The sequence below is a fragment of the Schistocerca serialis genome, chromosome 2 (genome assembly GCF_023864345.2).
Source record: "Schistocerca serialis cubense isolate TAMUIC-IGC-003099 chromosome 2, iqSchSeri2.2, whole genome shotgun sequence".
NCBI lineage: Eukaryota > Metazoa > Arthropoda > Insecta > Orthoptera > Acrididae > Schistocerca > Schistocerca serialis.
The window spans coordinates 884,983,022-884,997,299 of NC_064639.1; the positions used below are offsets into that span (position 1 = coordinate 884,983,022).

A 14,278-nucleotide genomic window follows, 5' to 3' on the forward strand; every position below is an offset into this window, starting at 1 on the left:
TATTGAAAAGAAGATTAACATCTGCATCACCCATACAAACTGCAAGTAATTTTCATGCAGCAGGTTCACAACAGCCTTCAGGGCATTAATTAGAACCAGGCACAAACACAGTGGGCAGAAGCCTAAGTCACACAAACCTGGCTATCGAAACAGCGTGGTTGGCCACTAGGTGGGGTATCTCTGCCAGCAGCTTAGGGTCCTTCCTCAGCTCCTCGATCCATCCCTGTGAGCACACCACTTGATGAGCATGCCTCGCAAAGTAATCAATGGCTGCGCTATGGAGCAGCGGACACGAGTGCCGCCGGGCGAGCACGCAGTACAGTGGCGTGTTCTCCACACGTAAGTTCTCAATCAGATGTTGCTCGCACTTCTCCTTCAGCACTGGCAGCTCGAATCTGTCCGCAAGTGCCAGCAGCTGGGGTGCCACACTCTGCAGCTGTGGCACCTCATCTGTGTACATGAAGGTCAGTAGTTGCCGCACCACGTCCACGGGCATGTCGCGGATCGAGACCATCCGCTTCATCCGGCGGAGTAACGCACCGAACACTGGGCTGCGAGCCACCAGTATCGAGCTGTGGGCAGCCAGGTGGCCATCCGCAGCCACCACCAAGACGTCAGCACCCAGTCCCGACTCCAACAAAGATCTCAGGTTGTTTGGTAGGCTTCCCTGTGGCTGTTGCATATTCTGACCTGAAATTGCCAAAACACAACTTTAAAATTCTTTACTAGTTACTCTTAAAGCTCAGTGTCATGTATTAATCTTCTGCCACAACAGAGTATGACATGTAAAAACAGCATAAATTACTTTGAGGAGAATATAAAGTTCACAGAATTTCTCACTTCAAGATCCCAAACTACCTTTTTTCTTTTTTTTTTTTTTTTTTTTTTTTTTTTTTTTTTTTTTTTTTTTTTTTTTTTTTTTTAACGTGTTGTGTCTTCAGTCAAGTTTCAGATACAATTTTTGTACCCAATTGGCTTCTTCAAGTGTTGTGACCTGTGTTGTTATGCATACTCACTGCTTAGACCCAAATTAGTTTGAAGTATTATTGGTGTCACTGCTATTTCAATCAGAGTTCAAAGATCTGTAAAATGCCAAGGGAATGTGCATTTCACAGAATAACAATGATGACTCCAACATACAAATGAGGATCAAAGAGAGCAAGGGCCAGTATGAGTTGCACTCAGTTATAGATGGCAGCTGAAAGCACTATTAATCAAGCACACCAAGAAAACCTGGAAATTCAAGTTTCTTTTCTTTGCAAATCATGACCTGTGTAGTTGCTGAATGTACACTTGTGTGAAGAGTGAATGGAGAAAGAGGTGTATTGTTTATATCATCAGTCAAAAAAAACAAAACAAAACACACATTCAAAACTGGAAGGTCCTTGTTCTTCACCTTTTACTTTCATCGCCTATCAAAGTGGAAGGATGGGCTCTATTTAAAATCCACCCACTGTACAGCTTAATGTCAAAACAAGCATGTGAATGGTCAGCATGTTCCCTTTTTCAACATACCAAGTATTATGTATGTAAACTGATTTACACTATACAACACTGCAACGGATTATGAGTCACAACCCCTAGAACATGCAAATAGCTAATGAACTCCACAAATCATTCATTCAGGAATCAATAACACCTTTTTTTCCATAGATGCTATACAAGACACAGAGAAAATAATAAAGCAGTTCAATAAAATGAACCTTTCCTGATACTCATTAATCATTTTTGTCAGTGATAAACAGCAGCCAAAATTGCAAATACATATACTGACCATTACTATGTCATAAAATGTGTGACAAATCAGTGCATAGTATGACATAATCTAAAAAATATTGGAAGAGTAAATCACATTGGTGAATCACACTTTGTTTCTATCTGTTATTAACAGTCACATTAATGTCTGTCTGCTGAATGAAATCTTCACTGTGTACTATAGTGGAACTATCCGACACACAAAAACTGTGAGCTGGCCTATGACTGAAAACTGGTCGTCTGTCTTTTGTGGGGACCATTCTTGCTAACTGAACCATTCACGATGGACCCAAGATGAGAGGATCAGTGTTGAACCTCTGTCTGCTACCCGCAACAGACAAACCCAAGTCATCAGAAAGAGAGTACTTCAACAGCCTCTAACCAGTGCCACTTGATGAGCTTAGAAGGCATCCAACACAGTTGCCTTAGGTGTGTCACTTGGGCTTGCCCATTGGTTGAGAGGGGGGTTGGGTTTAAATAACTGGTTGTTTACATGTGCTTCTGTCTGATCTCTTCTAGTACTGAGAGCTAGATATACTTACTGTCTAGACTGTTTGGATTTCTCTTGGAATTTTCTATGTTTTGGTGTTGAAAACTTCATGCAGTGGGCTTGGTTTCATATGGTATGCTAGCAGAAAGGAAAGCCCTGGTTTAGATGGCCTCCTTGTGTGGAGCCCTGCAGGTGTGTTTCTTTAATTTTAACAGTCAGGATGTCTCAAATGAGAAGACTCTATTCAAAAAAAGACAAAGCGAAATTCTGTCACGCACAAAGTTTCGTGATGCCTGTATGTCAAACATACATCACTTACTTGGTGTGGAATACTCCTCTGACCTGTTAATTTGGAGCTCTCACTCCCTGAATCAGCTGAACCACTCATAAAACCCAATTGCAGCTTCTGTACTTTCCTTTCTTGTTTGTTTGTATGTAACTGCTATATATTCTACATCTCTCCACATTACTTACGTAACGGACTACTGAAGTCTTTCCATTTTTGTCGAGTACAACCAGATAAGAATATCACCTCTCCGGTATTAAGTCTCATCATCCAAGCCCATGCAATCACTATTACACAAACACATATGTTTCCCACAATGTCATAATGTGTCCTGGCCTCAATAGAAGTGTCAACTTATAGCAGTTCAAAGCAGATCACGAAACAAAGGCAAGAGGAATGGAAGCAGCAACATTGTTTGTCCACAAGCATTACAGGTTTCACAAAATTGTGCCTTGGTGCAACTCTATCCCAAACAAAAAGGTGTCAGAATAATCAAAATTTATTGCAATTCATTGTGACACGATGGTACAGCAACCTCATATTGTGATTAATACTGAAAACAGTCCTCAGTTGCACAATGTTCTTTATTGTTTAAGAAATGATGCATTTCACCTGGGTAGGGCATCATGAGGTTATCTCTTGTGATGTGGATCACCAATCATCACTCATAATTAGTAAAGCATTACTGTGTATACATCGTGTGAGTGTGGATTGGCCCATGGCACTTTGATTAGGGGTCAGGCTTACAGTTTATGAGCGTGGTCTTATTCTATGCTGCTACGACTGATGACAGACATCGTGCAAGATAACCTGATGATGACTTACCCAGGTGAAAAGCGTTACATTTGAACTAATAAAGAACATTGTGCAACCTATGGCTGTTTTTAATATTAACCAGAATGGTTATTTCCTTTCCATACTACAGTCTTCCTGCACATTACATTTTGTTCTCTCTTGCTTTGTTTCCTGAGCCAGCATATTCCACTGCTGCCCACCAGATAACACACACAGTCCTCAATAAAGTAAAAATTTGTCTATCATTCTGATCTTTCCAATCCACTGTTCTCTTTAGTGTGATATTACAGTCCCTTTACACCCATCACTCTTCACACAATTCATATGATATATACCTATATACACCTTCATGCAACATTCCGTACACGCAGTTTCCTCCTAATGGATGAACAATAAACTTTATAACAAAACTCGTTTCCTATGTTCACTAAACTTTCATTCTTCATTAATTACACAGTGCACAAACTATCCTAAATAACATACAGCTGGAGTGAAATGTTTAAAAATATCAGTTAGTCTTTGTACAAAACCTAATAACTTCAATTACAAAAATATCGAAGAATACATGTGACACTAGCAGTGTCAATGCTGTTTTGTTACCCGAGCCACAATTCCAAAGGGGCATATGATAAGCAACTGTCAAGTTTCGAAATTGGATCAGTAGATTGGAAGAGTCCACGGAAAACTGTTCAACAGGGGAGAGTAACAGAAAAGAAGAAAGAATAGTGTTTAATATATATCAGTGATGAGTTCAATAATTATTTTTATCACCACAATGCTATGTTCATTTGACTATGCACAAAAAATATAGTAAGTTTACACAAATGGTACCATAATCTGACAAAATAAAAATACACAGTAATAAGAAAAACCATGTGGCGCTCTGGTGTGAAGCACCATGTCTTTGGACCCGATGATCTGTGACTTGACTTTGTCTATCTCTCTGCGTGCTATGTTCATACAGCCATATTGTATTCACCTCACTCAGTGTGTAAACAAATGTTCATTTGGCTGCAAAAGTATGTTATTACCGATCTACGAATCGTAATACCCACAGTGTTGACTCCGACATCGTCATTGTGTGTTCGGGAATGATTTTGTGCTTCTTATCATCATTAACGGACTTCGTGTGCCGGTCCACATTGTCTTCAGAACAATGGATCTACTAGTGTCGATTTGTGCCAGTGCCTCACACCCTAATTAACTGTGCTTGCATTTTTTTCTAGTGTTCCTAGTGTACATTTGGTTAAAAGTCATGCCGGCGGCCATTTAACTGTAACCGGCCCAACATATACACCGTCGAATGCTACTAAACAGCAACGGCTGCTACATGGACAGCGCAGGTCGCTTAGTGACATTATGAACAATAACCGAGTGAAGGACATTGTGTTTCACCCCTCAGCTAACCAGTCGCCTTCAGTTTGGCCTGATGTGCCAATGACGTTCAAGAACTGCAATTCGAATGTCCATGCGCACGGGGTTGCACATACTTATATGCCCGACATCATTGCACCCCCTCCCCGCATGCTGTCTCAGTGACTCCGATCACTGCAACCATGCCGGTTTCCACGACCACCGCTAGCAGCTGCCCACCCACGCAGACCTCGAGCAATGCATCGTCCACCACTACTGCACTCCCGGCGTCAGGGGCTTCCTACACTGCTCACGCACATCTTCGCCTCCCAGTGCTGCATCAACATGTGTTACCCGGCATGTGTCCTAAGCTGCCTGTGTTGCAAAAGGACAACCCTAAGACTTGGTTTGCATTGGGGGATTATCTACTGGCTATCCACGGGATTTCAGATGACGACACATGTTTTGTCTGCATGGTGAGTCACCTCCACGTTCATCCACACCTCATCAGTGATCTGCTCCTCTCACAGCCCACTTCGCCCAAGTATTTATCAGCGAAAAAATTGCTCATTGAACGCCTTTCTCGGCCACCAGCAGAGGCTATCCACCACATCATCCATGACTAGCACCTCGACAACCGCACACCTTCGCAGCTCTGGCAGCACCTTCATGCATTAATTGATGATCAAACACTACCAGACGCCACAATTTGGACTATGTGTATGGTCAAACTGCCATCAGACCTACAACTGCACCTGCTATCTCACGTCGCCAACCCTATGCGTGGCCAATCGGGCATACACAATCATATGTCACCAACATCGACTGTCACAGACAACATCACCTTCAGTTGCCACACCTGCACCTTCGGCTCTGCGCCCTGCCAGTAGGGGCCAGCGCACGCTCCTCAGCGGCCTAAAGCAGTCTTGGGCCCACTCCGCACCGCCTTGCCTCCGAGCTTACCTGCTATGCTGCCTGTGTTGGGAACTTCGCTCAGAACTTGTGCATACCCAAACGATTCCAGCGGGCACATTTAAGCGCCACTTCGTACCACAATCGTCCAGGGCACCTACCTTCCGATGCCGCACCGCTTGCTCCAGCAGCGTGACACCTCCATGTCATGGACTTTCTCATCAACACCAGCGCTGACGTCAGTGTTACCCCCAGCCAAGCAAGTGGGCAACATGCTTTCTCCTGCTAACCTTGTTTTGATGACTCAAATCTCTCTCCTATCGCGGTCCTCGGCTCTATAAAGATGTCACTTCGCCTATCATCGGTCGCGACTTTTCCTTGGACTTTCCACATCGCCGATGTGGATGAACCTGTGATCAGGTTGGACTTTTGACACCATTACGAACTTTCGCCTGACCTGCGGGCCGCAACGCTCCACAACACATCTGATTCTACCATTCTCTGCTCAAACGAGTTTGGCACAACTCCAATATCTACCTCCTTGGCTATGCTTTCCGCATTTTCATCTCTGCTCGAAGGTATTTCTGCAAGTCTCTCTGATTTATCAGACGTCCGCACACAGATCGATGGGTTCCACACACATAACAAGGAGTTTCGTTCCCACATTACTGCTGCCTCTGCTGAATTGGCTCACGCATGGAGTACTGTACACAGCCTGTCTGCAGAGTCGCTTCTTTTGGAACTGTCATCTGCTTCTGCTGTGTCTTCACTCTGCATCACTCGTATGTCAAGCTTCCCTTCCCCTGCTGCCAGTTCCATGCCATTGCAGTTGAATCTGCAGGACGCTCATGTTCTCGCCTCCGCGGGATCCCTCACATCGCACGGCTGCCAAGCCACACCTTCTGTTGTCGTCTGTCGCCGCCGCCCCGCCCACGTCACTCCGGCTCAGCAAGGATGCACATGTTCCCACTTTGCAGGATCCTTTGCATTGCGTGTGGCTGCCACACCACGCCCTCAGTTGTCATCTTCCGGCAATGCACCGCCCATGCCATTCCAGCCCGGCAAGGTCAGTGGCATAGCTTTGCCCCACTGTGCTCCCCACTGCTGGGGGGGGGGGGGGCAGGGGCTCCTTGGCACCTCTGGTGTAGCACCATTTCTTTGGACCTGATGATCTTTGACTTTACTTTTGTCTATCTCTCTGCATGCTATGTTTGTACAGCCATATTGTATTCGCCTTGTTCAGTGTGTAAATAAATGTTCATTTGACTGCAAAAGTGTGTTATTAGCGATCTATGACTCATAATATCTACAACCACATAACATAAACAATAAACACAAGCAATAAAGACAGCATCCAATGAACGCTAGGTAATAACAGAAGTACTAGTACGAAAAACCAAAAAACAAATTTACAGATAACACGTGTCAAAACTTTTAAAAGTACTCTTTTTTGTGTGATCTAGTCAGTAAATGAACTAAAATCTATTCAGTAGCTCAGTGATCATACTAGCACTGAAACTTAAAGGCGAAATACTAATTTCCCTAATTTGTAAACCAATTAACTTAATAGGGCAGTACTTCGGTTCCTCCTTTCAGTTTATGACCATCTCAAGAAATGACAGAAACTGAGAAAAGAAAAACTACCATTGAGTAGGTGCACAGGAAGCACTTTAAAAGTTCTGAAAGCTAACAGAAAATTTTATAGTTGTTCACGAATTGAACTACTACTTTCACCTATATTCCAGTTGCTCTAAGTACTGCTGACTGACATTAAAGAACTGCTATTTTGAACTCCAGAACTGAGTAAAATAAATTTTTGATGCTGTCCCATGTTAACCCCCTCCCCCCTCACAGTGAGTATACCTAAGACAGGACGCAACAAATCTCAATTTTGTTGTTCAGTCTTTTAATGTTTCGAGTAAACAAAATGTTCTGAGTAAATAACAATATTCACAATATTTGGGACACAATAATGTATTTTACTGAGTGTTTTGATGGTAATTTTATTAAAATATTTTAAAATAACATCTGGGTCATTCCATGTCCAATCAACCAATTTGAGAAAATGTTCCAGCTGATAGTCTCAGATTTGGCTGAAATTTAGCACACCAATGCTACCAAGTGTGGAACACTCATGTACAAACTTTAAGTTCCCCTGCCAATTAGTTCCAGAATTATGGCTTGTGAAAGAAGGTGGCGTGACCCGGAAATTGCAACCCGCATCTGGCAATCTATCTTCAGACCCAACTTCAGGTCTTAATAACTTTGGAACTATTCCACACAGTCCAGTGAAATTTTTACAACCCAGTAACATCCACTTAGAGAACACACTCTATGAATCAAAACACCAACAACATATTTCCGAGACACAATAATGTATTTTACTGAGTGTTTTGATGGTAATTTTATTAAAATATTTTAAAATAACATCTGGGTCATTCCATGTCCAATCAACCAATTTGAGAAAATGTTCCAGCTGATAGTCTCAGATTTGGCTGAAATGTGATTAAAAATGTAATATGTTAAAAGGTACATATTGTAGGTGCCCTCTATGCCAAATATAATTCACTCAAAAAGGGTATAAATTTTTTGTGGTAAGCTTAATGTGGCCTAAACACACACAGAACTTATCTTGCCCATATCAGTCACACAAACAGAGTTACATGCACACGAAAATACAAAAATTTGAAAAATTACCTGAAAAACAAGGATTTTCTAAGTGTGGTAGCACAAAAGGAACAAGTAATATCCAAGCCAAATTTCAAACATTGCATAAGTAGGACATAATATAATATATGGTAAAATTTCAACTTGTTATTGAAAGGCATTTTTACACAATAAAAGTTGACAGATGTATTTTGTTGCGTTTCTTTTAACACGATTTAGAAAGTAATAGTAATGATGCAGACAGCTTGTTTCAGATAAAGCTGCAGCAATTGTTGGGAACCAATAGGCAACAGAAAGTTAAACAATGGTAGTTTTCAGGGACAGAATGAGTCATTCTTAGGCAGTAACAACAAAGGAAACAAGCAACAATTACAGGTTACTCATGTTTTTAAGATTCTAGTTCAGACTGGTCAGTACTGTTGTGGAAAAGTCAGTATGGAGGCAGAAGAGTGTACTAGTGGTGCTTTTGTTCACACAAGTTGCAGTATTGGTAGAGCACAAGCATCTGAATGTCATAAAACAACATATGGAACAAAATGTGGCATTTGCTTTGTACTGTATGATCTGGATGAATCGGACCAAGATTTGTTGCTACGGAGATCCGAGATACACCCTGTGGGCACAAGAAGTACAGTTCTAGGAAACTTCAGTGTTTGTTATCATCATATGAAAGTGTTTCTGGATAAGTATTCTTTCCTACAAAGAAGTTGTTTTGATCCATTTCGGATTCATAAGAAGACAGTGAAGTGTAGCCACAGAGAAACTGATGTAAAATCAGTATTGAAAGTGAATCAGTGAATGGGACTTTACATGAAATCAGGACAAAAGTTATGTTCCAGGTGTGTTACACTGCTAAAAAATGAAGAATATTCTGATAATTTACATGCCAGTGACGAAGAGTATCAGCCACCTACAACCACAGCGGGTGAGCAATTAAATACTTCAGTGACTGCTCTTGGTTTGTGTCCCATGAAGACACACAAAGTTGGGAAAAGAGACAGGCCCAGCCATGGTAGAAGAAAGCTACAAGAAACTCAAATGGAATTAAAACACAAAATAGCTGACACACTAATGATGGAATAGGAAGAACTATCTGCTCCAAAGGAACAAAAATCATGTCAGAAATGCTCTGATTTGGACAAAATTGTGCATGATTTGAAAGAAAAACGTGCCATATCCATGTTGTGTCAGTAGCTGGGCCGACACCGGGAAGTTGAGATGGCTGAAAATGAACTCTAGACTAACGCTGTAGCCGATAGGGCACGCAAGGTGGACGCCGACGGGCGTGAAGTCTGGAACATGAGAACTTATAAATGAATAAGAAGAAAAGTATGTAGATGCTTATTACTTATCTTTTTATTAGTCCTTGGAATACATCTCTCTTGAATACTCGTAAGCTATAGGCACTGATACAAATGGCGCCTTGCTAGTTCGTAGCCATTAACTTAGCTGATGGCTATTCTGTCTCTCGGCTAATGAGAGAGAAAGGCTTCGTACATCTGGTCGGTAGCTAGGTTCTCGTACAACTGGGCGGTAGCTAGGTTCTCGTACAACTGGGCTGTAGCTAGGTTCTCGTACAACTGGGCTGTAGCTAGGTTCTCGTACAACTGGGTCGAGTCCACTCTCGTATCACGAGACCTGCCTTGGTGGTGGCGCTAGGTCTGCGATCACAGTGGCGACACGCGGGTCCGACATGTACTACATGGACCGCGGCCGATTTAAGCTACCACCTAGCAAGTGTGGTGTCTGGCGGTGACACCACAATCCACATGCCAGAAAAAAGTAGCTATTCTTACCCTTGACTACAGCCAAATAATGCCTGGAAAAAAAGACTATGTAACAGCGAAAATGGGAAATGTATGTGTACAGATGCAAAAAAGACTGTTGCTATGCAACATATCAGAACTATATGTAGAATTCAAGGAAAAGTATCCCAATATCAAAGTAGGTTTATTACCTTTTTTCAATATTCAGCCAAAATGGGTTGTGCCTGTAAGTGAATGGGGCACACACAATGTTTGTGTATATGAGATCCATCAAAATGCTAAGCTGATGTTTGCTGCTATAAAGGGTTCTGGTCTGGATTACAAAGGTGCAATGAAGCTGGTAGTGTGTGACATCAGTTCCTACCAGTGCATGATACACAGTTGTGAAAAGTGTCCTGGTAAGGCAAAACTTGCAGAACACATGAATAACAAACTGTATGGTGAACTCCTTGTGGATGACGATGAACTTGTTTCTTATAAACAATGGACACACATGGATTGCACAAGTCTTGAAGCAAAGCAAAGTATAGTGGAAGATTTTGTTGAAACGTGTTGTCAAAAAATGAACAAACTGACCACACACAGCTTCACAGCAACAGCACAATCGGCTTATCTTCAGTTTTGTAAGGATGATTTGAAACAAGATGAAATTATAGTAATACCAGACTTTTCTGAAAATTATGCATTTATAGTTCAAGATGTCATCCAAGGATATCATTGGGACAACAGTCAAGCAACTCTCCAGCAATTGTGATTTACTATAGAGGTGAATCAGGTGATGTGTCTGTCATGAACCTGTGCGTTTTTAGTGACTGTTTAATTCATGATGCCATTGCAGTTCATGCCCACATTCGCACTGTCATGGCATATGCGAAAAACAAGCTGCCTCACATACATTTTCCGAAATATTTCAGTGATTGGGCAGCTAGTCAGTACAAAAACTGTAAAAATCTCAAAAATTTATACATGCATTACCTGGATTTTCAGATTCATGCAGAATGAAATTTTTTCGCAACAAGTTCATGGTTAAAATGTATGTGATGTTATTGGTGCTACCATTAAGTGCATGGCATCACGAGCTAGTCTGCAGCACCCTACAGAAGGTCACATTCTAACACCTCTTCAGTTATTTATCTGGGTAAAGAAAAATATCTCTGGCATACAATCATTCTATGTTTCGAAAGATGAGGTGAAATCAGTCGAAGAGTTGCTAAAAAGCAGACTAGAACACATTAAAACTGTTGCAGGCACAAGGAGCCATCATCACTTCTCTCCAGCGGACTCTGACAATGTGTAGATGAGCAGACTGTCCGGCTATAACTATAGGTTCTTGCACAATGTGTGTCTTCACAGTGTGTCTGACTCAGGATTCAGAAGCAAAAGCAGTAACATACAACCAGGTTGCTATGTTATTGCTGTTTATGATGACAAATGGTACTTACTATGTGTTGCAGAGTGCTGTGAAGCAGAAGGTGATGTATTTGTGAACTTCATAGCACCAGCAGGACCAGCAAGATCATTTCATTGGCCACATTTGGCAGACAGGTGTTGGATTCCTTATGAACATATTCTTATGGCAGTTCCAGTTCCTACCACAGTGTCAGGAAGACAGTACAATTAGCCACTCAGTGTACAGATTACAGTAGCTGAATTGTGGGAGAACTTTTGTTCGAAGCACAATCAACTGGTTTTTAGCAGTTAAGGTGCAGTAAACATTAATTATAGGTTGTGTTAATCTGTCTATATGTTGTTGCTTAGTGATTAAACAGTTGTGGGAGAGGATAAGAAGAGGCAGAATAGTTTACGATATGTTTTTACAAAATTGTGTTGTGGAACAATGACCACATCACCAAATACATATCTGTCAACTTCCACTGTACACAAATGTCTTGCAATAACATGCTGAAATTTTGAGATATATATCATTATGGTCTACTTATGCAGTGTGTGAAATTTGACTTGGATACCACTTGTCCCTTTTGTGCTACCACACTTTGAAAATGCATGTTTTTGAGGTAATTTTTCGAATTTTTGTATTTTCGTGTGCATGTAACTCTGTTTTTGTGACTAATATGGGCATGATGAGTTATGTGTGTGTTTAGGCCACATTAAGCTTAACACAAAAAATTTATTCCCTTTTTGAGTAAATTATATTTGGCATACAGGGCATCTACAATATGTAACTTTTAATGTATTAAATCTTTTTAATCAAATTTTGAAATTTTTTATTTTCCCTCAGAAATATGTTGCTGGTGTTTGGATTCAAGGAGTGTGTTCTCTAAATGGATGTTACTGAGTTGTAAAAATTTCACTGGACTGTGTGGAATAGTTCCTAAGTTATTAAGAGCTAAAGTTGGGTCTGATGCGGGTTGCAATTTCCGGGTCACGACACCTTCTTTCACAAGTCATAATTCTGGAACTAATTGGCAGGGGAAACTAATACTTTGTACACGAGTGTTCCACACATGGTAGAATTACTGTACTGAATTTCAGTCAAATCTGAGGCTATGAGCTGGAGCCCGTGGTTGAACTGATATGGAATGACCCATCTGTAAGCCACATGTAGAATTAGGTTTGAAGGAGGCCCCATTTTGCCGCTGCTTGGTTTTCCACAAAACAATGTTCCTCTGTAGAGCTCAGAGCAGGTCGGCCATAATTGCCATCTTTGTTAGTATTTTCTGGAGCTCTATATCTTTCTACAGTTTTTCAAAGTTGCTTATTTCTAACCTTCAAGTGCAAGTGCAATTAGTATTTTCTGGAGCTCCATATCTTTCTACAGTTTTTCAAAGTTGCTTATTTCTAACTGTCAAGCGCAATTTTACCCCCGAAAAATCATGGTATTTCTTTGGTCCCTGATCTTTTTCATGTCTCCTTCTCATATTTCGATGCTCATCCCGAAGTATCACCTATGGCGAGCACCATGCTTGACAAGCACGCTTGCGCAAGAAAGCTTGCCCAAGTTTGCTCGAGAGTGTGAAGAATAAATCTATGCACGATTCAGGACAGTGCAAGCACATTGATGCTTATCCGATTTCGATTACACATGCTTGTGCAACCTTTCAAGCGTGTGTACGCTTGACCGTGTGTACTGGGAATAGAGAGGCTTGTGCGAGCACGTGCCAGTGATCTGGTTTGATTGAATTTTTATTAGATCTTGTTAAATTATATTCTGTACAAACGCTGTACTGCATTGTAGATCAACTCAAAGAATACATGGAGAAAAAAAGAGAAGAAAATCAACAATACTATGAGGCAGTTTCCATAGTGTGTCTACAACGAATAGTTAATATGGAAATAATATTTTCGTTTCTTTAGCCACTCTTTGCTTCACATTCACGTTTTAGCTTTTGTAGTTTTCCTAACACAAGCAGAAAAGGTTGCCAAGGCAAGCGCATCCTCGTCTGAATGACATTTTCTGATAAAATAATGAGTGTACAAGCTTGCGCATGTATCCCTAGAAGCTACGTGCGTAGCCGCCTTCGAGTTGGGCGGGATAGTACTGTAGTGACACATTTCCATTTTATACAGTTTCTTCCGTCCAGGATCATCTAAATATGGGATGGAGACATGCACACGAACATGAAGCGAGGAAATACCACGATTTTTCAAAGGAAAAGTTGCACTTGACGGTAGGAAATAAGTAACTTCGGAAAGCTGTAAAAAGGTAATACTAAGTGGCCTTATTGAACTTGACTGTAGCTATATATCACAAATGAGTTTCGAATAGGATATGGACACTAAACTTCTAACTCTAATAATGCACTAGTGAGAATTATGATTACCTATTTCACGTACTTTATGCAAAAACACTGACCTTTAAATATTGTTGAATTAATACTTTGCAGTTACCACAATCGAAATATGAAGCAAACACTATTTTCGTTTACAAAACACTTTTAAAAAATCAGAGATACAACGACGTTTTCAAACTCCTTTTCCCAGAGTTGCCAATATTGACTTAGGCCCGGGATTAGAAAATCTTGGTGCCGATCGGTTGCACTCGGCTGGCTTCGTGTCTGCAACTCGTGGCGCTTGTTGGTGGCAGACGGTGAAAGCACACATCGATTACATTCGCCCAGGACAAGGAGCTGATTGATTTAGTCCGCGCAAAATTTAAAATTGTTTGTAAACTACCTTGACCGCTTTTGCTGTTTTGGGATCTACAGTTGACAGTAATGAAAGAATTTACAAAACAAATTCCTCCAAAATATATCCCACAACTCCTAAAAATATAGGTAACTTCTCCCGAAACTG

At 41.2% G+C, this 14,278-nt stretch overlaps 1 protein-coding gene across 2 annotated transcripts in view; it reads right to left on the reverse strand.

Moving 5' to 3' along the window:
- The window catches only part of LOC126456176 (speckle-type POZ protein B-like), a 76,471-nt gene extending 62,415 nt beyond the window's left edge, over window positions 1–14,056 (reverse strand). For both annotated transcript variants that reach the window (XR_007585366.1, XM_050091930.1), the window contains exons 1-2: window positions 13,839–14,056; window positions 138–690 (exon numbers count right to left, since the gene is read on the reverse strand). Coding sequence is in view for 1 of the 2 variants with exons in the window: in XM_050091930.1 (XP_049947887.1) it covers window positions 138–682 (545 nt within the window). In the remaining variant the exon portion in view is untranslated. The remainder of the gene's footprint in view (window positions 1–137; window positions 691–13,838) is intronic.
- Window positions 14,057–14,278: the final 222 nt, after the last annotated feature.